At 43.5% G+C, this 25788-nt stretch overlaps 1 protein-coding gene across 2 annotated transcripts in view; it reads right to left on the bottom strand.

The window, feature by feature from the left end:
- The window catches only part of ALG14 (ALG14 UDP-N-acetylglucosaminyltransferase subunit), a 118916-nt gene that overhangs the window by 14062 nt on the left and 79066 nt on the right, over window positions 1–25788 (bottom strand). Inside the window, exon 4 of one of the 2 annotated variants that reach the window (XM_040232260.1) lies at window positions 3882–4319. The exons of the other annotated variant lie outside the window; for it this stretch is intronic. Coding sequence (XP_040088194.1) covers window positions 4089–4319 — 231 coding nt within the window. The 3' untranslated portion in view covers window positions 3882–4088. Of the gene's footprint in view, window positions 1–3881; window positions 4320–25788 lie in introns of those variants that run through there. 2 annotated transcript variants of the gene reach the window in all.

The raw sequence follows: 25788 nt of genomic DNA, 5'->3' as shown, positions 1-25788 counted from the left end.
TGGCTAGGACACAGAGTGTGCAGAGGGGCTTCCCTGGAGGCTCAGTGGTTAAGAATCTGCCTGCCGCTCCAGGGGACATGAGTTCTCTCCCTGATGTGGCAAGATCCCACAAGCCGTGGAGCACCTACACGCACGTGCCACAGTTACCGAGCTTGTGCTCTAGAGCCCAGGAGCCGGAACCACCGAAGCCCGCAAGCCTCGAGCCCATATTCCGAAACAAGAGAAGCCCCTGCAGTGAGACGCCTGCGTATCTCAACTAGAGAAAGGCCTGAGCAGCAACAAAGACCCAGTGCAGTCAATAAATAAATAAAATTGTATGTACATATAAAAAAGAAGAAGTGTGTAGAGAAGTTGCTGAAACCAGGGTATGGGTAATGGGAAATATGGGAAGTGGGAAGAGGACAAATATATCAGGCACTCGGCCTCAAATCTCATCTAAAGGGACCCTTTCTTAGAGAATCCTTCCCTGATATTCCTCTTGACAGCACCCAGCACTGTATTCCCATCACAGCATCCTGTTGGTCAATTTTTTTTAGCACTTTTCATATTTCAAACCTAACACAGCTGTTCAAGTAAGTCTGGCTGGAGCTAGTGTACCTTGGTTCAAATGCCAGCTCTGCTACTTTCTAGTTACAGAATCTTAGATAAGTTACTTAATCTCTTTATGCCTCAGTTCCTCAACAAATGTGCTAACATAACAAGAAATTTATGTTAAAGAGTTAGCTGAGTTGTGACCATGGGACTAAAAAAGAAGGCTAGATATGAACTAGTTCAAAGGCAGAACTGATGGGTAAAATCAGACGACAAGGACAGAAGAGAATGCAAAGACAAGGGAAAATTCTGGGGCTATTTTTCTTTTAAAGGCAATCTATTATATGTGGCTTAAAGAGAGTAACAAAACAAAAATTACTTCAAAGTTTGCTGTTTGGGTGAGATGGCAGAGCCTGGCATTGGTGATCACTCTGGAGGGAAAAGGAGACATGTCAAATCCGTGTTTAGAGTGAGTGGCAACAAGAACACAAGTTGCTTTTAGAGTGCTGGGCTGTTGAGACTTACAGAAGCAGGCTCATCACAACCCACTCCAGTATTCTTGCCTGGAAAATCCCTTGGACAGAGGAGCCTGGCGGGCTACAGTCCATAGGGTCGAAAAGAGTCGGACATGACTAAAGCAACTTAGCACACATGTGCAAATGACATTAAAGTGGATAAAAGACTCTTCATGTAAAACAGTTTTACCAAACTCTTTTTGGTGAGCTGGGGATTTTTAGAAGATATGAAGCATGATTCCAGGCAGGGAGCTGCACAGTACAGGGTAGTACATTTTCCAATGTTAATCTCTTCTGGTAAAGGCAATTAAAGTATGTTTGAAGTTGCTTTTGTAAGGGGAAGCTTAGGCCAGCTCCCTTCTAGCAAGGAACTCTTGCTATTCAGTTTAAAACTGTACAACATTCCTCTTGTTGACATGGTATCATAGCACTCTTCGTTCCAGCGCAAGCTTCCTGTGACGACTCTTGGAAGCCCTCTCTGAAACAGTTTGGTTTTGACCTGGCAAGCTGCTGAGACCCTTCAGAACAGCTGAATTGTAGATAAAATCTTCCAGGGAAGTAGGTGTGGGCAGGATGTGTGGTTTGCCTGCTTCATTTAAAGACTGATACAACGAATTTCTCATGAGCAGTCTCTACCAGTAAGAGCTGCATTCCCAAGTGTTTCAAGAGAAATTGGAAAAGACAAGCTAGCTACTGATTTCTTCAGTCTGAATCGAGAGTAGACACTAGCTTTCTTTACACCACAGAAATGCACAGCAGGAGAACAGCCTTACTGCGACCTCAATCAGCCTCTTTTGCTAAAGTGTGATCTTGAGGACTTGAATTAGCCATAACAAAAAGGCACAGGGGAACACGAATTTATTTACCAAATAATCTGGAACTGAGCAGGAAGGCGTGATCCTGTGTGGCTCAGCCAGGCTCTGAATGTGTGCACAGCAGCCCCAGCCCCTGCAGATATTTCTAAACTTTTTGTGATATACATAAGATTCTTTCTCTGACATTCCAGACTAACCACTGTCTAAGTTAAGGCTCTGCAAAACATCTGGGACATATGTTTCTGGAAAAAATCATGGTCTCTTTACTACAATTCTCCATGGCCTAAGCCAGTGCTGGAGCCAAGTCAGCAGGCTTAGCTGTGGGGCCCCCGGGGCAATTGCTCTGGAGCACAGACAGGCATTAAGCGCACTGAACACAGTCCAATTTCACTGAGCAACTATTCACCCAGTGGCACTTACAGACAAACTCAAAGACACATAAAATGTATGTGCTACTGTCCCTAAAAAAATCACTTTCTCCCTAGAAAAGTAGAGGCTCACTTCATTTCCACTTCTGGTTGAACCACACAAATACATTGTCTGGTATTTCAGACCTTTACGTCAGGTGACACGGAGCCAGTGCCTGAGGTTTGAGAATTAAAGTCAAAGCGCAATGAACTAGTCCTTGGCTATCCCATGGCCACCAAATCCAGACAGCAAGGTACTTTTTCTGTTCTGAGTGTCTTCTGCCATGTTTTTCTCCAGCCCAAAACCCAGGAAAAGGTACTGGTGGGCCTACTTGACTTCAGAGAAGGAGATTTTCTAGAAGTACAAGAAAGGCTAGAGTAGCCTCAGTGTTTTAACTGTAGGTCATCCTGGGTGATCACTTTTTTCTCCAAAAGTCAATTTCCTTTTTAATTTATATATTTTTTGTTAGCTTTATATCATACTTATAAAAAAGATTTAAGAGGAAAAAAATTAACAAACATCACAAAAGGTCTTCTCATTGTCTGTTGCCTTGTTAAAACAGCGAGGGGAATGGAATTCCTGTTTGCTGCAGACCTGCCAGGCCAGGCCCTGAGCTGGGTGTTGTACTTCTGTTAAAGTTGACAAGGCTGTTTAGGAGAAGAGATTCTCAAGCTGGGCCAGCTAAATAATCTGCGAGGTCCAATGCAAAATACAATTAGAGCCTCTTGTTCATAATATGTGAAGACTTCAAGAGGGAGACAGCAGAGTATTAAATCAAGTGAGGGGCCCTCCTAACTATGGGGCCCTAAACTGGCTCTGTTATTAAGCTCAAGCTCGAATTCCTACATTGGCACTTACTAGTCATGTGATTCTGGAAAGTCATCTGTAAAATGGGGATAAAAACAGGCCCTACCTCATTGAGTTGTTATTAGAGTTAAATCAGTTCCTATTTGAAAAGTGCTTAGAAGAATACCTGGCATTCAACAAGAACTCACCTAAATGTTAAGTAAGTACACACTTTACTGAGCCTACACATCTTAAAATGCCAGAGACAACTATAGCCACTAAATGCTGAATTTACTAAAATGCTAAAAAAAGTGTTTTGAGAGTTCGGCCCTGATAAACAGAAACATGTTCTTACTCCTATGACAGTAATCACCTTTCCATTTATTTTAACAAACAAAAGATTTTTAAAAGATATTCTGGATTGAGGCCAACTACTCACAAAGCAAAACTGAAGAATAAAAAAAGATACTGGTTTATGCGCTCAGTTCTGGAAGCCTGTGGAGTGCAAATTGTCATGAAGCCAATTTAATATAACTGCTTCCTTTATGCTGAAAGGATTCACCAGGGACCTCTCTGTTTCCATACAGGAAATAAAACCTGTTGTGTCTGAACAAAAACTAAGAAATATTTTTCTTTCTATAATGCAGAATACTGTAAAAAACAACAACCACCACCAAACAAAAAACCTAAAGAACAGGAAATGTGGCTAATCATACAGATTCTATATTTAGCCCTAGAAAAAATATTAAGTAAAACAAGTCAGGAGATAATTTGCAGGCAGTGATAAATACTTTTACACAGAAAGGAAATTTAGAGCACAGAGACATACATACTTAATAGTTTATTAATGTTTGTTTTATAAGAGGAACCTCAGTTTCCTCACTGGGTTATTGACACATTTCTTTACTCTTGACCACCAACAATTCTCAGGATTTTCAAAAGCTTTTTTATAAAAAAAAACATGTAGTTTTTTTGTTCCCCATTTACAGTAAACACTGGCTAGCAAAATTCTAAAGAAGTAAGTTGTCGTACGTCAAACAATTCGCCCGAGGTACACAGATTTGGGATACTTCTCCTTAAGAGTTGGCCACTGAACAATGAAGTAATCGGAGAGGTGAAACAGAATCTTTCCGGACAGGGATAAATGTTCCACTCGGCAGATGCTCTCAACGTAGACAATGATCACTTTCTTTATTCCCAGTATCCCAAGGAGAAGGGCAGATATACAGATAGGAACACATGTTCCTGGTCCGTTACACAACACCTTGGAAAAAAAAAACAGTTGAAGGTCAAATAAAAACACAGGATACTACTCTAAGTGAGACATTTAAAATTAAAAATATTCTAATTTTAGAGATTTATTTTTTAAAATTCCAAGTCTTGAGTGATTCCCTGTTAAGATCCAGTCTGCGGCAAACTCATGTGCTTGGGAGCCAAGTGGGGCAGTGCTGTCGGCTCCCCTGCTTACCAACTGTGTGCCCTGGGAAATTATTTCGCAGCACCTGGGTGGCCTGCTCTGCGCTAAGGGACGCGTGTACACAGTGCCCATTGTTTGGCCAGCGCCCACGGGATGGGTGTCTGTTGCTCTTCTGATTGGTCTGTGGATCTTGGATGTTAAATATATGGAAACCAGCTGTGATTCACTGTTTTTTAATGACTTGTTTGTGTTGATTTTTTTAAAAGCAATCTTTGTAATAGTTGGAGGACTGACATGAAAGATATAGGAGAAAACATCTTTAAATGATCAAATTATGTAGAACATTTTTGTTGGAGGTGGAATCACTGTAGTTCAATCCAAAAAAAAAAAAAAAACAACAACAACAAAACACACACCAAAAAAAGGGGGATAATTGAGAGAAGGCTACCAAATGAATGAGATTTTCCCTCAAGAGAATTCAATCCACACTTGTAATCCAGAGACTTTTAATGCTGTGAATTCTGCTAATCCTTTTTTTTTTTTTAATAGAAAGCCACTGGTTAAAAACAATTTAGTTGCTGAATTTAATAAGAGAAATTAATATTTAACTCATAGAGTAACTGCGAAGAATTTTTATAAGTTTTTTAAGAAAATGAGAGGAAACCTATTACACAGAACTGTTGGTAAGATCATTGCTTGTTGCTTAGATGCTAAGTTGTGTCCGACTCTTTGTGACCCTGTGGACTGTAGCCCACCAGGCTCCTCTGTCCATAGGATTTTCCAGGCAAGGATACTGCAGTGGGTTGCCATTTCCTTCGCCAGATGATCTTCCCGACCCAGGGATCAAACCTCCTGTGTCTGCTGCGTTGGCAGGCAGATTCCTTACCACTGAGCCACCAAGATCATTTATTATTATTTTTAAAACATTTTGCACATCTTAATCATATGTTCATGTTGACTGAATTAGTAAAACCTAATCAAACATTTTTTACTCCAAAAATCATAAAACAGAAGACCTGTGGTTGTCGACACACACTTCCTAGGCATAGCCTGCGGTGCCACACGAGCACTTCAGCACAACATCCACAAAACTTATTATTAGACGCTTGCAACTCCACGGACTGTAGCCTGCTAGACTCCTCTGTTCTTGGGATTTTTCAGGCAAGAATACTGGAGTGGGTTGCCATTTCTTCCTTCAGGGGATCTTCCTGAGCCAGGGATCGGCAGGTGGATTCTTTACCACTGAGCCACCTGGGAAGCCTCAGAGAATTTTAGAGCTGAAATACCCAAATGAGCATTGCGGGGACCCTCTCTGACAGGCATGTGTCACAGCTGTGAGACACACGGAAGAATGTAAGGGTTTGGTAAAGGGCATGTGACCTACGTTCCACCTTTCCCCGAGGTAGGACCACTTAGAACACCGTTCACAGAGCTCTGGGGTCAGACAGAGTAACCTGTTTTCAGGTGGGAACCAATCCTTTTTAGTCTTCCTTAGCTCTTACCTACAAGTTAAATCCCCTGCCTGTCTCCTATGAAGAATTTTTGTTCAGACTTTCTCCTGGAGTCCCAGCTACTAAGCTGCCCTCCAGGCCAGCGCTCTTTAATTCTCAATGAGTTGCCCCTATAACCTTTCTTCATGGACCCTCAAGGGAGCACGAACAAAAAGAAAATGGGACAGGGAATTCCATATATGTGCATCAATATATGATATTTGTTATTCTCTAACAGATTTCACTCTGTCTAATAGGCTCTAGCTTCATTCACATCATTAGAACTCACTCACATTCATTCCTTTTCATGGCTGAGTAATATTTCATTGTATATACATCCCACAACTGCTCTATCCATTCATCTGTCAATGGACATCTAGATTGCTTCCATGTCCTAGCTATTGTAAATAGTGCTGCAGTAAACATTGGGGTACATGTGTCTTTTTCAATTATGGTTTTCTCAGGGAATATGCCCATTAGTGGGATTGTTGGGTCATATAATATTTTTGTGCCTAATTTTTAAAGGAATCTCATAGTGGTTGCACCAATTTACATTCCTACCAACAGGGCAAGAGGGTTCCCATTTCCCCACAACCTCTCCACCATTTATTGTTCATAGGTTTTTTGATGATAGCCATTCTGACCAGTGTGAGGTCAGACCTCATTGTAGTTTTGATTTGCGTTTCTCTAATAATGAGCAACGTTGAGCATTTTTTCATGTGTTTATTAGCCATCTGTGTGTCTTCTTTGGAGAAATGTCTCTTTAGGTCTTCTGCCCACTTTTTGATTGTGTTGTTTGTTTTTCTGGTAACAATGGTAATCTTAGTTACCACCTCGGCTCTCACTACCACTATTTATTGACAACCCACTGTGGTCAGGTACTGTACTAAACATCTCACATGTATTCTTTTCTTTATATCTCAGATGTATTTTTAGAAATTTTTAACTGGAGGACAATGTTGTGTTGGTCTCTGCCATACGACAACGTGAAGCAGCCGTAAGTGTGCCTATGTCCCCTCCCCGCTGTGTTAAGTTAATCCTCGCAGCAATCATTTGAGTTTTGGGTTCCCTTTTCACAGAATATGGAAACTGAGATGGACCAGCTGCCTGATCATGCGTTGCAAAGGTGGAGTTCCACTGTTTTCAGTCTCCTTTCCTCTATGTGACTCCTAACCGTGTATGGGAAGTAGAAAGACTGGACTAGATGACCTTTCCCGTTAGTTCCAGGATTCTAGAATTCTCTGAGTCTCATTTGTTTCTGGTTTTGTCTGAAGCCTAAGTTACAAGATCGTTCTGAATCCTTTCAGGGTTTAGAATTCTGAAAATCCTATGAATGCAAGGTTTCTCAATAGTGGCACTATTGACATTTTGGACTGGATTATTTTTGCTTGCGGGGGCCAGTCCTGAGCATTGTAGGATGTTGAGCAGCATCCCTGGCTTCTACCCACAAGATTCCAGTAGCCAAGATGATCAAGAATGTCTCTGGGCACTGCCAACTCTCCAGTTGAGAACCGCTGTGTTAATGTATTCCCTAATCCTTGGATTATTTGTGTCGCCTTTTCTCATTTTTTTCTCCCATAGCACAGAACAAAGTAAAACCTGCAGCTAAAAAAATAATAAAAAGGGTTGCATGTTGGATCTTGAATGTCACAAAAGTATTTTCATGTTTGTTGCCTTAAAAAAAAAAAAAAAAGAGTACAGGGCTTCCCTTGTGACTCAGTGGTGAAGAATTCGCTTGCCAATGCAGGCGACATGGAATTGATCCCTGATCTCAGAAGATTCCACATGCCACAGAGCAACTAAGCCTGTGTGCCACAACTATTGAGTCTGTGCTCTGGAGCCTGAGAGCCGCAACTATCGAGCCCACCTGCTGCAGACTACTGAAGTCTGCGTGCCTAGAGCCCGTGCTCCTCAACAAGAGAGGCCACCGCAGTGTGAAGCCTGTGCACAACTAGAGAGTAGCCCCCACTCACTGCAACTGGAGAAAAGCCTGCACAGCAAAGAAGACCCAGCAAGGACAAAAATTAACACATACCTACACGTGTTCCTTCAGTATCTGGTTGGCTGTGAATACACACACACATATGTATATATATATTATCTATCTATCTATATATATACAAGCTGTGAATACATTGATAGAAATGTCTGGAGATAGGGGCATTGGTGGGAGATGCTTTAATAACCTGCCATAGACCAGAAGCAGAGACTGTTAAGGTAAAAGTGGAAATTAAAGGTATTTTGTTTGTTTGCCTCTCTGGACTGCTGAGGGTCGGACACGACTGAGCGACTTCCCTTTCACTTTTCACTTTCATGCATTGGAGAAGGAAATGACAACCCACTCCAGTGTTCTTGCCTGGAGAATCCCAGGGACAGGGGAGCCTGGTGGGCTGCCGTCTATGGGGTCACACAGAGTCGGACACGACTGAAGTGACTTAGCAGCAGCAGCTAGTATCTCTGAGGTACCTTACTGCAAAAATCCTAGGAACAATAAAATCACAAAACCCTAAACCAAATCCAAAAAAAAAAAAAAAAACCCTTAAAAGTTAAGTGAAGGAAAGCTTTTAATTACATACTGGTTTTAAATGTGAGTTTTACAGAAGCCTTATTATTGTTGTTGTTTAGTTGCTAAGTCGTGTCTGACTTTTTGGGACCCCATGGGCTGCAGCCTGCTAGGCTCCTCTGGGAGTTCATGGGATTTTCTAGGCAAGAATAGGGACTGGGTTGCCATCTTCTTCTCCAGGGGCTCTTCTGGACCCAGGGATTGAAGCTGGGTCTCCTGCATTGCAGGCGGATTCTCCACGACTGAGCTACCAGGGAAGCCCTTACAGAAGCTGGGTAAATACTGAAAAATTGTGGATTATGGAGTTTCTGTTATTCAACGAAGCATATCAGAAAGACTTATTACAAGCACTAAACAAAACAGAATTCACTGAGACAGCCTGGGGAAAGAAGATTTTAAACAATATAATGGTTGAAGTTGTCTTTGTAATTTATAAAAAACACAGAAATACTCTTTCTTATTTTTCTCTTTCCTAAAATACAAATCCTCAGTAAACATGGGTGTAGGGTTATTCCTATCTACCTCACTATCTTGTAAGCTGCTTATGAGCAGGGTCAACTTCTAGGATAATCTATGCTGTTCACCTGTGACAAAACAGGCGCTCATTAAATTCTGCTGAAGGAAGAAAAAGATGTATTGGGGGACAAGGAAGCTGGAAATCATTTGCCTGTCATATATAAAGTCAAAGGCTCCTGTTGCCAGACTCGACCTTGTCTGTAGCTCCATCACACACATTCATCATGAGCGTAAAGGCTGTGACTGACAGCTTAAAAATTCTTTATTTTTTTTTACCATCTCACATCCATTGCCTTTTCCTCAGGGGAACGACTGTATCCCTTGCTCTCAACTTAAGTGCTTGAACAGAGTTGAGTTCACACTCAACTACAAGGAGAGGCCATATGACTCTAGTCTGACCAGTGAGAGCCCTAAATTTCCCTGGCAAAAATCATTTGTTCAGGGAAGAGCATCTAATCCAGTGAGAACCACAAGACATAGTAGGACATTTGTTGGGGCTACTAAGAGAGCAGTACCTTCTCTGCTGTACTGGTGCCTAGGAGAATGTGGGCCTGGCACTGCTAACATCTCTCTTGCCGGCACGTGGAGAGCGGAGAATGAAGCCATCACACAGCACAATGGCGCAGAGCTGAGAGATGAAGACAGGCCAGGTCCCAAAGGTAGCATTTAAGATCCATGAAGCCAGCTGTGCCTGAAGGAAACCACATCTAGTCCTAGGTTTGTCAGGCACGTGAGGGAATACATTCCATTTTTGCTTAAGCCAGTTTGAATCAGGACGTCTGTCACTAGCAATAAAAGGCATCCCAATTGACACAGCCCTTTATTTTGTCTAACTTATTGCCTAGCCTCTGATTGCTTACGGCGCCAACCGGTAGGTGCTCATATGGGCCTGCTGGATGAATGAACAAATCAATAAATAAATGTCTCTGAAAGCAGGAAACCCAAGACATAGATATACTAAGGATAATGTAAGTTATGGGTCCAGAAAACAGAAAGAGGTCAGGGCTAATATAAACATGAAGTCATGAGGGTAGATGAGCCAGATCAAGGATTAAGAGCAGTTACAAAAGCACTGTTGTTCCACAGATTTGGGTCACCACAGATCAAGTCCTGTTGATTGAGATATGACACCAGCACATGCATGACAATGTATATTTAACTAGGGTAGTCTGAACTTCACTCCTGGCCTAGTACAAACCCCATACACAGAATATGGGCCAAGACCTTTGGGGTCCGAGGTTGGTTTGAAGGTCAATGAGGGTGATCCAAGCATATGAAAGTGAGCTTGAAAGCCAGATGAGGTGAACGTTAGAGTGTTAATCACTCAGTCATGTCCGACTCTTTGTGACCCCATGGACTGTAGCCCACCAGGGTCCTCTGCCCATGGGGTTTTCCAGGCAAGAATACTGGAGTGGGCAGCCATTCCCTTCTCCAGGGGATCTTATCGATCCAGGGATGGAACCCGGGTCTCCTTCATTGGCAGGTGGATTCTTTATCATCTGAGTCACCTGAAAGCAAGATGTGTGTAAAAGTTAGTCATGTCTGACTCTTTGTGACCCAGTGGACTGTAGCCAGTTAGGCTTCTCTGTCCATAGCATTTTCCAGGCAAGAACACTGGATTGGGTTGCCATATCCTTCTCCAGAGGATCTTCCTGGCCCTCAAGGGATCGAACCTGGGTCTCTCGCATTGCAAGCAGACTCTTTACCACCTGAGCCACTAGAGATGCCCCATAGAGAGCCCAGTTATGGCTGTAATCTGAAAAGACTGGATAGAAAAGCAGATTTCAACTCTGAGACCATGGCCTGAAACCTACCCACTTGCACAGCATCTTGCTGGTAGAGGTGGAAGCTGGAGAGAGCTAATGAATGGCAGGAACACAGCTGCAGGCAAGGTTTTACTGAGCTTCCAGGGCCATGGATAAAGCTAGGGGGAACTCAAACCTATTGTCAAAGCCGAGCTCAGGCAGGTAGTCTCTGGAGGTCACAGGTCCTGTCAAAGTAACACTTCCATGTATAGGATATTGGTTCCACTATGCTGGAACCAATACAGTGGTAAAGGAGATAAATGAGCAGATGAGGGAGGGAGTAAACACAGAGGCCTGGGACTAGTCAGGAGACACAAGAAGAGCTCAGATGTGAGGCTTCCTATGAAGCCTTATAGGTAGGGCGCTTAAGAATGAACCCTTCTTAGTTTAGAAAATAAGAAAGCCACAAGGTGACCTGGCTAAACCGACAAGAGACAAGATCTTCAGATTTGGCTAAAAGAAGAGTGATGGAAACCCTAGAGATGGTTATGTCAGTGAATCACTGAGCTAAAATGCAGGGAGGGAAAAATGAGCAGGAGAGAGGGGGAGCTCACATGCGAAGTGGGGCTGGGGAATGGAATGAAGGAGCTGTACATGAACATGAAGACTGGGAGAAAAGAGTAAGAATTTAGCCTATGTAGTTTAAGATTGGTTTGGGAAAAATTGTACTGAGAACATGGCAAAGGTTAAAAATGGTGGCGCAGGAAGTCTACCATTACCAGATTTTCTGTTCAATCTTTATAACTTCCCAGCTCAGTGTGAAAAGTGCAGAAAAGCATAAAGAAAAAAATAAACCTTCTAATCTCATCAATCTGTCAGCATTTTGGTATACTATATATACATTTATATTTCACTATAAAATACGTTCATGTATGCACATATATAATTCTGAGAGCTTACACATACATATTGTAAAGTTCTTTACAGTTATATTTTTGTGTGTTGTAAAAAGTTTTTAAAATTCATGATTTTTAATTACTGCATATATTTAATCCTATGGATATATCATAATTCATCCAACTATTCCTTTATTGTTGAAAATTCAGGCTTTTTCTTTTTGCTATTCTAAATCACGCTGTTATGAACATTTCGTATATAAATCTGTGACCCCTAAGGCTTTCATTTTGCATTAAACTATGTTCCAGAGTTCTCACTAAGTGAGAGGTTAGAAGAAACAGCTTCAAGGACTTAAGGAAGTTGTAGAAAGTTTAATAAAACAACTGTTCTGAATTGGGAAGGGGCCATGTGGTCTTTTGTTTCTCTTTTTTGTTCTTGTCTGGAAACGGAGTGATTTCCCACTGTAAGAGTTGGGGCAGCAGGCCGAGCCCAGCTCTCACAGCACCAGTGAGATACCCCTGTCTGCATCCCCTCTGCAGCCAGTGGACAGGCTGTGACTTGGCCTGATGTTTCTGCCTAGGTCCGACCAGGATCTAGTGGTGCAGAGAGGCAAGGCCAGAGGAGAATCTGTTCTGGTGGCAGAGGAACCATTGGCAGAATCTGGCACCCAGTACCGGGGGGGCCAGCTACACTGTTCACTGTCCAGAGGTGGTGGCGGCACTGCCCCTCCAAACCAGCCCTGAGGTTCTAGCTGCTCGGCTCCCCAGCTTGTCCCTCCATGCTTACTAATGCTTCTTCATTAGCTCTCAACAGTCTTTCACTGAATTCTTTTTCTGTTTCAGTCAGCCAGAGTGGATTTTTATGGTTCATTAACAAAGAACCTGACCGGTCTGGAAAAAGACAAAGGCTTTGAGAGCAGTGAATTCAGAGTGAGAGAAGGAACAGCTCACGTCAGAACAGTCGCAGGATTTCCTCGGGCAGGGCCCCGAGCGCCGGCCCGTGTGCACAGGAAGAGGCAGAGTGGGACACGGATGAGGATGCAGAAAGAGAAAAGGCCAGTGTGAATGCTCTGGCACAGGGAAAGGACACTCACAAGTCCTCACTTCAGGAGCAGAGGAGGGCAGGAGCAGTGGGATAAAAGCCTCAGAAAACTGGACAGAGAGGCATCTGAGAGTAATCAAGAGGGTAAGGGAGAAAATGCAGTCAGAGGGCAGGTAGTCTGTAACATGCAGAGGATATCGTCAGAGGACCGGAAGGCCGGGGGCGGGAGGACAGCCTGAGCAAAGGCAGTGAGCACTGGTGCTCACTGGAGGCGGCCAGCCGGGAGGAACAGGACGCAGAGCAGCTGGGATGACGTGTCCGCTCGGCTCACACTGTGGCACACTGCATTTCTTCTTTTTTAAGTATATTTAATCATCTGAGTAGTAACAGTTCAACAGGAACATCTAAACATCAAGACCCACATGAAATAACCAAAGATAGCCACATGAAAAAACCAAAAAGAATCACTATTTATGAACTTCAAGGCCTCTTACAATTCTCTTGCTAACACACAGTATTTTCAGAGTTGCCATCATTGTGTACATGGCATTTTGAGGTCTATTTTTCCGAATATATCACTACTTCCATTCCATGTTTGTACATGGGCATCAGCTGCTTCACTGCTTGAACATGTCACCATCCACTCAGGCCCTAGCCCTACTCCTCTTTACCCAGGCATAGCTTTCATCTGCTTTTAAATCATTTCAAAAAAGGTTAAGTAATAAATCATTTTTATTTAGGCTAATGGCTTATGGTATAAAGATAATGAATTTGTTAGTTCCTCAAATATCAGTTACTTCCATTTTGTTTGATAACAACTCAAAAAAATGGTTCCCAATGTAAATTAGGTTCCTGGACCCAATTCCAACGTGTGGAGAGAGAGAGAGAGAGAGAGAGAGAGAGAGAGAGAGAGAGGGATGGAGAGAGAGAGAGGGAGGGAGAGAGAGGGAGAGGGAGAGGGAGAGAGAGAGAGAGTCTGTGTGTGTACTGGCTATAAATCAGAGGTTCCCATTACCCACTCCTTGAGGTCGAGTCACATGCTAGAATGGCTCACAGAACTCAGAAAAACCAGTTTACTCACTAGTTTATTGATTTATTATGAAGGATATTAACGGTCACAAACCAATAGCCAGAAAAAGAGACGCACAGGGTAAGGTATGGGGCAAAGGTATGGAATTTCTATGCCATTCTCCCTAAGTCTGTATGTGTTAACCAACCTGGAAACTCTCCCAACTCTGATCTCTTGAGTTTTTATAGTGGCTTCATTGCATAGTCACAATTGATTAAATTACTTGCCATTGGTGACTGATCCATCCTCCATCCTCTCTTCCCTGCCAGAGGTAGAGGCTGGGGGTAGGGTGGGAGTGGGATTGAAGTTCTGACCCTTTAATCACACAGCTGGCTCCACTGGCAAGCAGCCCCCATTCTTGAGTATTTTCCAAAAGTCATCTCATTAACTTAACAAGGCACCTTTATCACTCTCATTACTTAGGAAATTCCAAGGGTTTTAGGAGTTGTGAGTCAGGAACAATGGACGAAGACCAAATATATACCAAAAATATTTTGGTGATCTGAATGACCAAATATATATATATATTTAAATCACATAATCATACAATGTAAACTTTGGTCCTACAGGATCTTGTTCAGTTGATAAGTTCCTAATACTGACACCCCAATGCTGATTACTCCCAGTCAACCAGAGTATTCTTGCTCATGCTGCATTCACATAATCCATCAAGAAGCATCAAGGTGCTTATGGACCAAGGCTTTGCAATCACACAGGTGTGAGTTCTCTGCTTAGCAGCAATGTGAATAGGGACAGACTGCTTATTCATTCTATATCTCAGTTCCCTCACTCACGGATTCATTTGTTCAAGAAATAGTTATTAAGTAAGGATAATATGCCAGGTATTGTTCTGGGTATTAGGGATACTGTTGTTTACTAGTAAACAAAAGCCCCTTCTCTCACAAGCTTTACAGTCCAGTGGGAAGACAGAAGACACGAGGTACACATTTATATCTTTATATAAAGAAGAAGGGGACAGAGACACATGAAGGTCAAAGGAGATCTGGGAAGAGGTGACTTGTGAGCTAGTAACTAACGAAGTGGTACAGTAGTTTAGGTAAACCAACTAGAGCAAGATGGAGGAGAGAGGATGTAGACTTCGTGGACGGACCATAAATTGGGGCCAATAAAAAGAGTCTGGGAGGTTGGGGACGGTTGTGGGCTTAGATTGATTATAATTTAACAGAGCTGACAGGTCCAGGTGACTCTCTCAGGGGCTTCCACCTCTTCTGGTGAATAAAGTAAACTGAGACATATATACAGGGCACGATGAGACTGTCCTGAAGGTCCTTCAGGGAGATAGTAAATGCTAATGTATTCTTCTTCTTAGGAGTTAGAGATGGTAAGGTAGGGGGCATTGGGGTGGGAAATGGTAATCCAAACAGAAACAAATATAAACACAGGGAAAACAGTATCTATTTAGTATTGCTGTGGAGATCAAATAACATCTGAAAGGTATTTAACATAGTGCTTGTCCCATGGTAAATATTTAAGAAATGGTAGCTAATCCCATGTACAGAGGAGCCTGGCAGGGATCCCATGGGGTCGCACAAGATTTGGACATGACTTAGCAACTAAACAACAACAAAAGCTATTATTATAGTCCATCCAAAAGTAAAGGAAAACGCTTGTGGCATTTTGCAGACCCTTTAGAGTACTGCGTGCCTTGCCCCTCCGTCTGTCACAGGCATAGCACTGAGCTGGCATGATCTATCCTACACTTCAGAGGGTACCTTATGAGAGTAACCCAACCATCCACTTTAGTCTCTTTATCTTCAAGTCACTTTTTATTTTTCTCTGCCTGATCCACTCTAAGTGATACATCCAAAAAAATGACAGAAGGAGCCTGATTGCCAGGAGTAGTGTTTTCTCTTTTCCCACAGATGGTGGAAGACTGAAGGATTCTTGAGCTCCCCTGCTCAGGATCTGAGGAGCCGCTACAGTATACTTCTTGGCCTGTGGCCAAATGGTCACCATTACATGGCAAACAAGCCTGATGACCCGATGCGTAAGCCTGATGTTCATTTCAAAATGAAGTTTGGCTATTTTGCTCTTTTGGCCAAGTTGCACGGCATGTGGGATCCTGATGCCCTGACCAGGGATTGAACTGACACCCCCTGCATTAGTAGCACACTGTCCCAACCACTGGACCGCCAGGGAGTCCCCAGGTTGAGCTATTTTGTCCTTGTGTGGGAAACCGGACTTCCCAACATTCCGCAACCATCCTGATTTGTTGGGTTTGGGTTGAGATACAGAGGTGGGAGTTAAGCATGTGAGAGACGCACAGACAGTAGACGCCAGTGTCCGCTCACAACTCCAGATGTTCACCAGCAGTTTCAACGCATATCGGTAAGACCTTACTGACCCAAGGCTCCACATAATTCAGCCACCCCAAAAATGTTTATGCCTCCTCTGACTGTAAGTACAGAGTAGGCAAAAGAGCTCAAGGGGGACTTCCCCGGTGGTCTAGCGGTTAAGACTCTAAGCTTACACTGCAGAGGGCACAAGTTCCATCCCTGATCAGAGGAACTAAGATCCCTCATGCCATGCGGCCTGGCCAAAAAAAGTCCAGAGGTTGTCAGTGCCCACACTGGAGAGGCATTTCATTGCCTTGCCCTGATATATTTATAAAAATAAATACAAAGGGGCTTCCCTGGTGGTCCAGTGGTTAAGAATCCGCCTGCCAATGCAGGGGACACGGGTTCAATCCCTGGTCTGGGAAGGTCCCCCATGCCTTTACTGTGGCATGTGGCATTGTGGCATGTGGTAACTAAGTCACTGAACCCACCTGCTTCAATGACTAAAGCCCAGGCACTTAAGAGTGCAGGCTCCACAGCAAGAGAGTAGCCCCTGCTTGCCACAACTAGAGAAAGCCTGCATGCTGCAACAAAGACCCAGCACAGGCAAAAATAAATAATTCTTTTAAATAAATAAATACATAGATAAAATCAGTACTTACTTTTTTTTTTTTTAATCTGAATGGTTAAGCTGTGCCTTCTTTGCATCATCGTTAAAGATCACTGTCAGGCTAGCCAAACATTGTTTTCTGAAGCTTCCTGGCTGATTCTACTTTCAGTTGAGGAAACTGAATCTTTTAGTTTTCCTGTTCTCTGGGCCAAATGGTCAAGGTGACGATTTCCTGACTTCTTGATCTTTTTTTGTTTTCATTGTATTTTCAACACTCTGAAATGTTTACATGGAGGCCTTTAGGTCCTAGTAATCCAGTAGTTTTCCTCTTGTTTTCCTCACACCATATACTCAGAAGCACCGATTGCTAGTGCTGGGTGCAGTCTTGGGAGTCACTCAGGTTCAGTCCTTGCCCTTTAGGTTGAGAAGGGAAGGGAAAGATCTCGATATTCACAAGGCTGCTACTACTTGCCAGGTGCAGAGCCTAAGTGTGGCATTCTGCATAATTATCCCACTTTAACCTTGCAACAACCCTCTGACGTGGGTTCTTTATCCTCATGTTTTAGACAAGGAGGCTGAAATGCAGAGCAATTAAGTGACCTATGAAAGACCACACAGCTGAGACACAAACCACCTTTAGAAGACAAGCCTGGGACTCTCTTGTCTCCCATCCTGGTCCTGCACCTGTCCATCAGGTCCAGCACTAGTTGGAAGTGGGCTGAAGGCAAGGCAGACACCAAGGAACAAACAACACAGGGAGTTGGATTAAGGCAAAATTCTGGCAATAGATGTTCATATTTTATAGCTTTAATTGAGAAATTAGTGACAGACTATAACATACCATTGGACTACGATGGACTGCAAAAGCTTTTCAGCAGATAAAATTGGGGGGTGGTGGTGGAAATGGTTAACATTTTCAAAAGAAAAGGGAGTATCCTTTTTAAACAGGAAGGACTGGCTTGAATTCAAAGCAATTATATAACTCCCAACTTCTGTCAAGGCCCTCTCTCAGGCAGATAAGTGATATTTTATTCATGATCCTTCCCTAATTTCTTTTACAAGAACCTATGTATAAAATTTCTGTCTTGCTGAACTGAAAACTACTCAGCAGTTTTCCTCCTTGGATAATTTCCTTTATGTACAGATTGTGTGTACAGTAATAAAAAAAGGCTTACAAGTTTTTTTTATAGAGGATTATCTAATTCCTTAATTCCAAGCTGAAAGGATAGATAGAAACACTTGTTTGCGAGTTTCTGGTTGTGTGTATAAAAGAGAGAAAGACAATACTCAAAGACAGACAATGAAACAGAGGCGAGAAGACAGAATTCAACAAAGTGAGACGCATTAGGAAGCTGTACCTTATTGCAGCTTAAAGAACATAGTATTCTAGAGCTGAGCTTGGATTCCACACTTAGAATCAGAGGTTCAGGGTTCTCCAGAGAATATGTGCTTCATTCCGTGCAGTCAGAGATTCAAAAGGCATTTCTCTTTCACTGTCCACCACGCATCTATCTAGATCCCAGCATTGGTGCCCCTGACTCCATTGCTAACTTGCAGGAGCAGAATGACACTGCTTATCGAAATCAGTACCTTTTGGAGGTTCTTCTTGCCATCAAGCTTGGATGAGTTTTGCTAAACTTGTTTAGGAATGTTCAGCTGTACTAACAACTCTCTCTTATTATAGACTGAGAAGACAGGAGTATTGGTAGAAACTGAGAGAAGCACTGGGTTTGTCCCAGTTCTGTTCAGAGAGGGACCCTTTAAACCAGCAAGGACAGAAGAGACTCCATATTAGTATTTCACAGCTGTCCACATCACATTCGCCCAGGGGCACTTGTCAAAAATGCAGATTCTTAGGGGAGGGAGAGGGATGGACTGGGAATGTGGGGTTAGTAGATGCAAACTATTACATTTAGAATGGATAAACAACAAGGTCCTACTGTAGAGCACAGCAAACTATTGGGTTGACCAAAAAGTTCATTTAGGTTTGGTATCTTACAGAAAACTCGAACTTCCTGGCCGGATGTCCTGGAATAAACCATAATGGAAAAGAATATTTTAAAAAAGAATGAAAAAAAAATAAATAAAAAAAGAATGTATGTGTGTAAAACAGTCATTTTCTACTGCAGAGATAGGCACAATATTGTAAATCAACTATATTTCAATTAAAGTGAAAGTGAAAGTTAGTTGCACAGTTGTGTCTGACTCTGCGATCCTACGGACTGTGTAGCTTGCCTGGCTCCTCTGTCCATGGGATTCTCCAGGCAAAATACTGGAGTGGGTTGCCATTTCCTTCTCCAGGGAATCTTCCTGACCCAGGGACTGAACCTGGGTCTCCTGCATTGCAGACAAATTCTTTACCAACTGAGCCACTAGGGAAGCCCAATATATTTGAATTAAAATGAATAAAAAATTCATATTCTTTCCAAATCAGAATCTCTGGGCCTGGGGCCCAGGAATACGCATTTTAAACATGCTCCCAGGTGTTTCTGGTACAGATTAGTGCTTGGAAACCTCTGCTCTGCACTACAGGAAGGGGGCTGGCAATCTACATAAGCGTTGCCTCATCTGCCTTCCTGCGAAGGGGTCTGAGTGTGCTAAAGGAGAAGACAGCATGGCGGGGGTGGCGGGGGGAGGAAACGCGGGGACTGGTGAGCCATCAAAGGCCACTCTCTCTCTCATCCTGCTCAGAAACCACTCTGGGGACAAGCAGCCCAGCTGAACTCATCTGGAAGAGCTTTTCAGTGAGCCTGAGGCTCCTAATAGCAGTAAGAACTGCCAGAAATTGAGGAGCTCTGCCAGGACACCCCTCTTTCTCTCCACTGGCTAGGCTTAGAGAGCACGTCCTTACACAGGGAGCCACCCCTGGTTGGAGTCCTATCTTAGAGACTAGAAGTTAACTCTTTAATTATCTAACTCTTTAAAAATGATAAGTGGACAACACTGTGAGCATAAGGACAGGCTAAAGAGAAGGAAGGCACCTGAGGGCGGGCGGAAAGGGACACTGATGAGGAAGAAGGTAAGGCAACAGAAGCTCTGCCACTCTGTCACCTTTGCTGCCAAGAGGCCCCATCCCAAGAAGGAGCATCTCTGCTGACGTGGGGAATGGTTGCTCATGCTTCTTGGCATCACAGCCTGGGTCTTTCGGGGGTGGGCGGTGGGCTGGACAAGCAAAGCCTCAGTGGTGGGCCTCAGTCTGTCAGTAGCACTGGGTGGGGTGGGGTCCTTTGCCACAGTCATCTTAAGGGCAGGGCAACAGGTTTTGATCCAGTAGATAATCTCTGAAACATCTTGGTTGACCAAAAGTCAAATTTTGTTTAGAAGAAATTCTTAGTTACTATGGAGAGAAGACCAAACCTTCAGGTTTTCTCATTCACACGTGCACTCTCCCCAGTTTTTGAAACAACAAGATGTGGTATCCGAGGCATTGGCAGTCCAGGGAAAGGGCAGTGATGAGATCGTGGACCCTGGAGCCAGACCACCTGAGAGTGCATCCTGGCTCTACCGCTTTCTACCCTGTGACGCTGGGCTAGTTATCTCACCTCTCCGAACCTCAGTTTCCTCATTTGTAAAATGGGGACTGAAGTCGGGCTTTCCACATAGGGTTACAGCGATGACTAAGTGAGGCAGAGTCTGCCAAGCACTTAGAACTCAGCAAGTTCCTTGTGTATATTTGCTGCCATTATTATTTTTTTAAATCTCTCTGCCTAAGGCTGCTTCACAACAGCGACCAAAAGAGGGGTCTCAGAGCTGGAGTGGGGACAGAATCCTTGTGTCATCTGTAGCTGATGCTCTTTCAAGATCAACAGTGGCTCTTTTGACTGAATTCCAGTCTTCCCCCTCCTGCAAACCCTGCCCAGGGCACCGTTGGGCCATGGTCCAGGCACCTTCTGTTGGGGCAGCAGGTTTTCTCGCAGCCTCTTTTAAGAGCCTTTTAACGGAAAAGGCAGTGGGCCCTATTTTGTTCAGTTCAGCTAATAGGACAAATAATGTACACTGGATGACTTACTGGTAGGGCTTCCCAGGGCAAGACTGAAAATAAAATTCTGTTGCAGGGACAGTCTACTCTAGGGTATAAAATGGAATTATCTTCACCAGGATTAAATCATACTTCCTGCCTGTGGCAGAGCGTTTCCAGGGAGAGTACGCGCCATGCAGCTCTTAATGCCGCTGGTTCATTGTTGCCCATGACTCCCACCCCCACTGGCTGTCTAACCCCATTCAGCCTCCCCCGGCCCAGGCCCACCGCAGTTTCAGTCTTTGAAAGAGAGCTGGGTGTGGAAACAAAAGCGGGCTCCCTTTGGTCTGGAAATGTTGGCAATGAGAATGCTGGAGGGGAACTGAAGTCAGGCACTCACACATGTGATAGACGCTAACTTCAAATTTGATGTTAATTATAATCAAGCATGTTTAAAGTCCATGCTGTAATTCTAATTAACTATCACCAGCCCGTCACAATGGATGGTCTCATCCGTATGACTCCATTAGGATATTAACTCATGAATTCAGTAGTTTTGTCCTGAGCAGAAGGGTAGCAGAGTACAGTGACTAGAGCATAGATGCTGCAGCCTCGAGCTATCCGGATTTGGATCCTGTTTCTGCCACTTAGTGTCCCTCAGACTTTGGGCAAATCAATTCCACCCCGCCCCCTTATGCCTCAGTTTTCTTATCTGCAAAATGGGGATAAAAATAGGATAGGGTTATTGCAATAATTGAATGAGTTAACACACATAAAGTGTATAAAAGTTAATAAACAGAAACCTCAGTTAAAATTGAGTTGGGAGGCCAGAAGGTTCTCACGTCCTGTGAAGACAGAGCCCAACAGGGAGAAGACAGACTCCTCTTCTTGCCTGGCAAGAGCTCACAGCCAGCCAATGAAAAGCCACTATTCTTCGAACTCTCAATTCTCCAGCACTCTTTGTTCACTATCATCCTCCCAGCTTCCTCTCCCCCTCTTTAAGAGAGGTTCCCTCTTCTTGTGGCCTGGCAGCAGGGATTTGCACATGGCTCACCCATGGTCACTTCAGTTCGGTTCAGTCGCTCGGTCATGTCAGACTTTTTGTGACCCCATGGACTGCAGCACGCCAGGCTTCCCTGTCCACCACCAACTCCCGGAGCCTGCTCAAACTCATGTCCATTGAGTCGGTGATGCCATCCAGCCATCTCATCCTCTGTCGTCCCCTTCTCCTCCTGCCTTCAATCTTGCCCAGCATTAGGGTCTTTTCCACTGAGTCAGTTCTTCACATCAGGTGGCCAAAGTATTGGAGCTTCAGTTTTAGTAGCAGTCCTTCCAATGAATATTCAGGATTGATCTCCTTTAGGATGGACTGGCTGGATCTCCTTGCAGTCCAAGGGACTCTCAAGAGTCTTCTCCAACACCATAGTTCAGAAGCATCAATTCTTCAGTGCTCAGCTTTCTTTATGGTCCAACTCTCACATCCATATGTGACTACTGGAAAAACCATAGCTTTGACTAGACAGACCTTTGTTGGCAAAGTAATGTCTCTGCTTTTTAATATGCTATCAAGGTTGGTCATAACTTTCCTTCCAAGGAGCAAGCATCTTTTAAAACTGTGGTCACAAAAAACCCACAAAAAAACCCCCAAAAAACTATGTTTGCAGATCCTTGAATGGCAATTCTTTGCTGATCCCAAGTAAACACACTTTTAGAGAAGTACCTGGCAGTCTATTTGTTTACAGTCAACAAGTATTGTTTTTATTTTGTTTTTTAATTTATGTTTTAATTGGAGGATAATTGCTTTCAATGTTGTGTTGGTTTCTGCTGTACAACGACGTGAATCAGTTATAACTATATATATATATATATATATATCTCCTCCCTCTTGAGCCTTCCTCCCAACCCTCCCCCATCCCAACCCTCTAGGTCATCACAGAGTACCAGGCTGGGTGCCCTGTGTTATACAGCAGCTTTCCACTAGCTATCTATTCTATACATGTTAGTGTATATATATCAATGATACTTTCTCAATTCATTCTTCCCTGTCAACAAATATAATGATGCTTGGCGTTCTTCTTGGCACTTGGGTTTGGGAAGACAAATATGCCATTGGGGAGCCTACAATCTAGACATGTGGCACTGTATTCAGCCTTTATCAACAAGCACTTTGCACAAAACAGGTGCCCAAAAAAGTCTTAGGGGAGCTGGCAGAAATACTGATTCACTGCTGGGTCTCTAGTTTTGCTCTGTTTAATATATTAAAATACTTCAGAAAAAGCAATGGCTTTATACACTGACTCTACAAATATGAACAAAACCCTTTAATAGTATATCATTAGTTAAAAACTCCTTGCTCGAATACTGGGTCTTTAAAAACTATGAAATGGAAGGAAAATCTTTAGTCTTTAAACAGAGAAAATAGTTTTCCATTGTTTTATGTAACCACTTAGAAAACTAAAATGTATGTTCACCACAGATATGCCTAATACTGCTCTGTTATGACGGGAACAGAATGCTCTGTTGAATTAGTATAATCTATGGATATAAAGAGGCTTCTCAGGAGGCGCTAGTGGTAAAGAACCTGACTGCCAATGCAGAGACACAGGAGTCTCGGGTTCAATCCTTGGCTCAGGAAGATCCCCTGGAGGAGGGCATGGCAACCCACTCCAGTATATACTCTTTCCTGAAGAATCCCATAGACAGAGGAGCCTGGCGGGCTACGGTCCACAGGGTCACACGTAGTTGGACACAAATGAAGCGACTGAGCACGCACACACACATGGATATAAAAGGGTGAGAGAAGAACATCATGGACTGCTCCGAAGCCATCGAGTCATTCCTCTTTCCTCCTCCTTCCACCTTGCAAAAGTATTCACTGATCTTTTCTTGTTTACTGCTTTTAGATCCGTTTTAAAACTGAAAAGTTCTGTAACATCCTATAAACACTGACTACCAGGAGAGAGCCTGTCCCAAGGACTGAATTCCCTCCATCCCAGTCAATAACAGAATGCAATTAAGAAATCCCAAAGAAAAACACTGTTCACAAAACAAAAAAACATCTAGCTTAGTATCCACCTAAGAACTTTTGTTAAATCTGCTTTTTGGGGGGGAAAACCTGAAATAAGGCTTTATGTGCCTATTATGAGAATGGCTGACATAATCACGCGAGAGGCAGGACCATCTACAACTCCACAGCATTCCTGACTGTGGCCCCTGCCCCAAAGCCCCCAGCTGACTTAAATTCTCGGCCTTTCTTTTTCTCCCTTTCTCTCTCCCATCAGTGGGAGGCTTGTCTCTGTGTCATGCCATACCCTGCTGCTTTATCTTGCCAGAGGGCTCCCTCTCGGGAGACTGGTCCAGCCCCTCTTACTGGCCAAGTTCATCTCTCCTTTGGCTTGGTCTCTCTCAGGCTGCGTTTCCCATGTTAACTCTCTAATCCTGCTCGGGAAGGGCCTCTGGCAGCACTGCCATTTGAATTCTTATTATTCTAACTTTATTTTATAGTTTCTTTAAGATTTATTTATTTGGCGCTGCCAGGCCTTAGTTGCCACCTTAGTTGCTACTTAGCTCTGAGTTGTGGCATGTGGGATCTAACTTCTGGACCAGGAATCAAACCTGCCCTTCCTCCATTGGAACTTTGGAGCCTTAGCCACTGGACCACCAGGAAAATTCCTATTTTAACTTCAGAAAAGAGGCCTCTTACCAGATACATTTCTCTCCCCCGCCCTCCACCCCCGGCATCCTGACCCTGCCAATTCTACTTCTGAAGGTCCTTAAATCTGGGTGCTGCTACTTGGCGTGAATCAACTTCCTCTCACCTGGTTCACCTCCTCCCTGCTCTCCCACCCTGCCTTCTCCCCTGTTTCATTCCCATAGTGCTGCTACGTGGCATTTGCCTACAGTACAAACCTGACCGTCTCAGCTTTTGTCATCAGTGGCTTCCTGCTGCCCTCAAAAGAAGTCCAAATACCCTGAATTAAAAGTTTTTCCCTAAAACTCACTATCTTTACTGTTTTCCTTCATCACCGTGGTTTCCAGGCTCACCTGAATTCTTTTCTACAGTAATAAAGAACCTCATGAATATTATTTCCCATGTAATATATCTGCTTGTAGCCATATAGTGTACTTTGGTGACCCTTCAAGAACAACCAGTTTTGTAGCTCTAAAGTAGACTTAATTGTCTCTAATGCTTCCTTTTTCCAGATTAATGAGTTGTGTAACACGTACACCAGGATTAGAAAAGATTTGTGCTTACAGTGCTTTAGGAACAGTATTCCTGCTTTTTATTTCCATTTTTTTTTTAAAAAACAGTAGTGAGGAGGGGAAAAATGACCAAACTGGGGCTCAAAAGGAGAAGATAAAGAGGACAACAAAGATATATCAAGCCACTGAATGGCAAATTATATTTTCGGCTGGTCCCGATCAAAGGGTGACAGCTAACAGGTACTCATATTCTTCATCAACAGCATTTTATTTCACTTTAGTCCCCACAGCCACAGTAAGAGATGGGTATGATGATTCATATTTTATAGGTGATGAAAGAGACTGGCAATATTTAATTTGCCTGTGATGGTAATCACTGGTTAGGTACAGTGCTTAGAGTAAGGGCTCACTCTCAACCCTCCTGTTTCCCCGGAGGGAAGGGAGTTTCCAGGTCCCAGGAGGGAGGGGTGAAATCTCCTCTCAGGCTCCCCACTAGGTCCTGCCCTGTAGGAGGAGGGGCCTGCCTATGGGTGAGGTCAGGAGATGAGGATGCACCATGCCCCTGGATTTCTTCACTCTCTTCTCAGCTTGTCTGTCTTTAGCATCCATCGTCTATGCCTGGCTTGTGTGCTGAGTAGAGAAGAGAGGAGGGCCTAATGCCTAATTCAGCAGAGAAGTAAACCCATGGTGGCTGCATATGTTAGCCACATCCTCTAATCTGGCTTCCATCAGTTGATAAAGCTGATATTTTGATTTCTACTGTCTTATTTCCCAATTGGCTGGGAATATAAGAGAGGAAGACAGAGAGTAATTAATTGGCTCCCTAGAAGGCACATCGGAGAAGGCGATGGCACCCCACTCCAGTACTCTTGCCTGGAAAATCCCATGGATGGAGGAGCCTGGTAGGGTGCAGTCCATGGGGTCGTG

Source organism: Oryx dammah, unplaced genomic scaffold (assembly GCF_014754425.2).
Source record: "Oryx dammah isolate SB20612 unplaced genomic scaffold, SCBI_Odam_1.1 HiC_scaffold_28, whole genome shotgun sequence".
Lineage (NCBI taxonomy): Eukaryota > Metazoa > Chordata > Mammalia > Artiodactyla > Bovidae > Oryx > Oryx dammah.
Note: the sequence above shows the minus strand (reverse complement) of the source record. Positions and strands in the feature narration are given on the sequence as shown.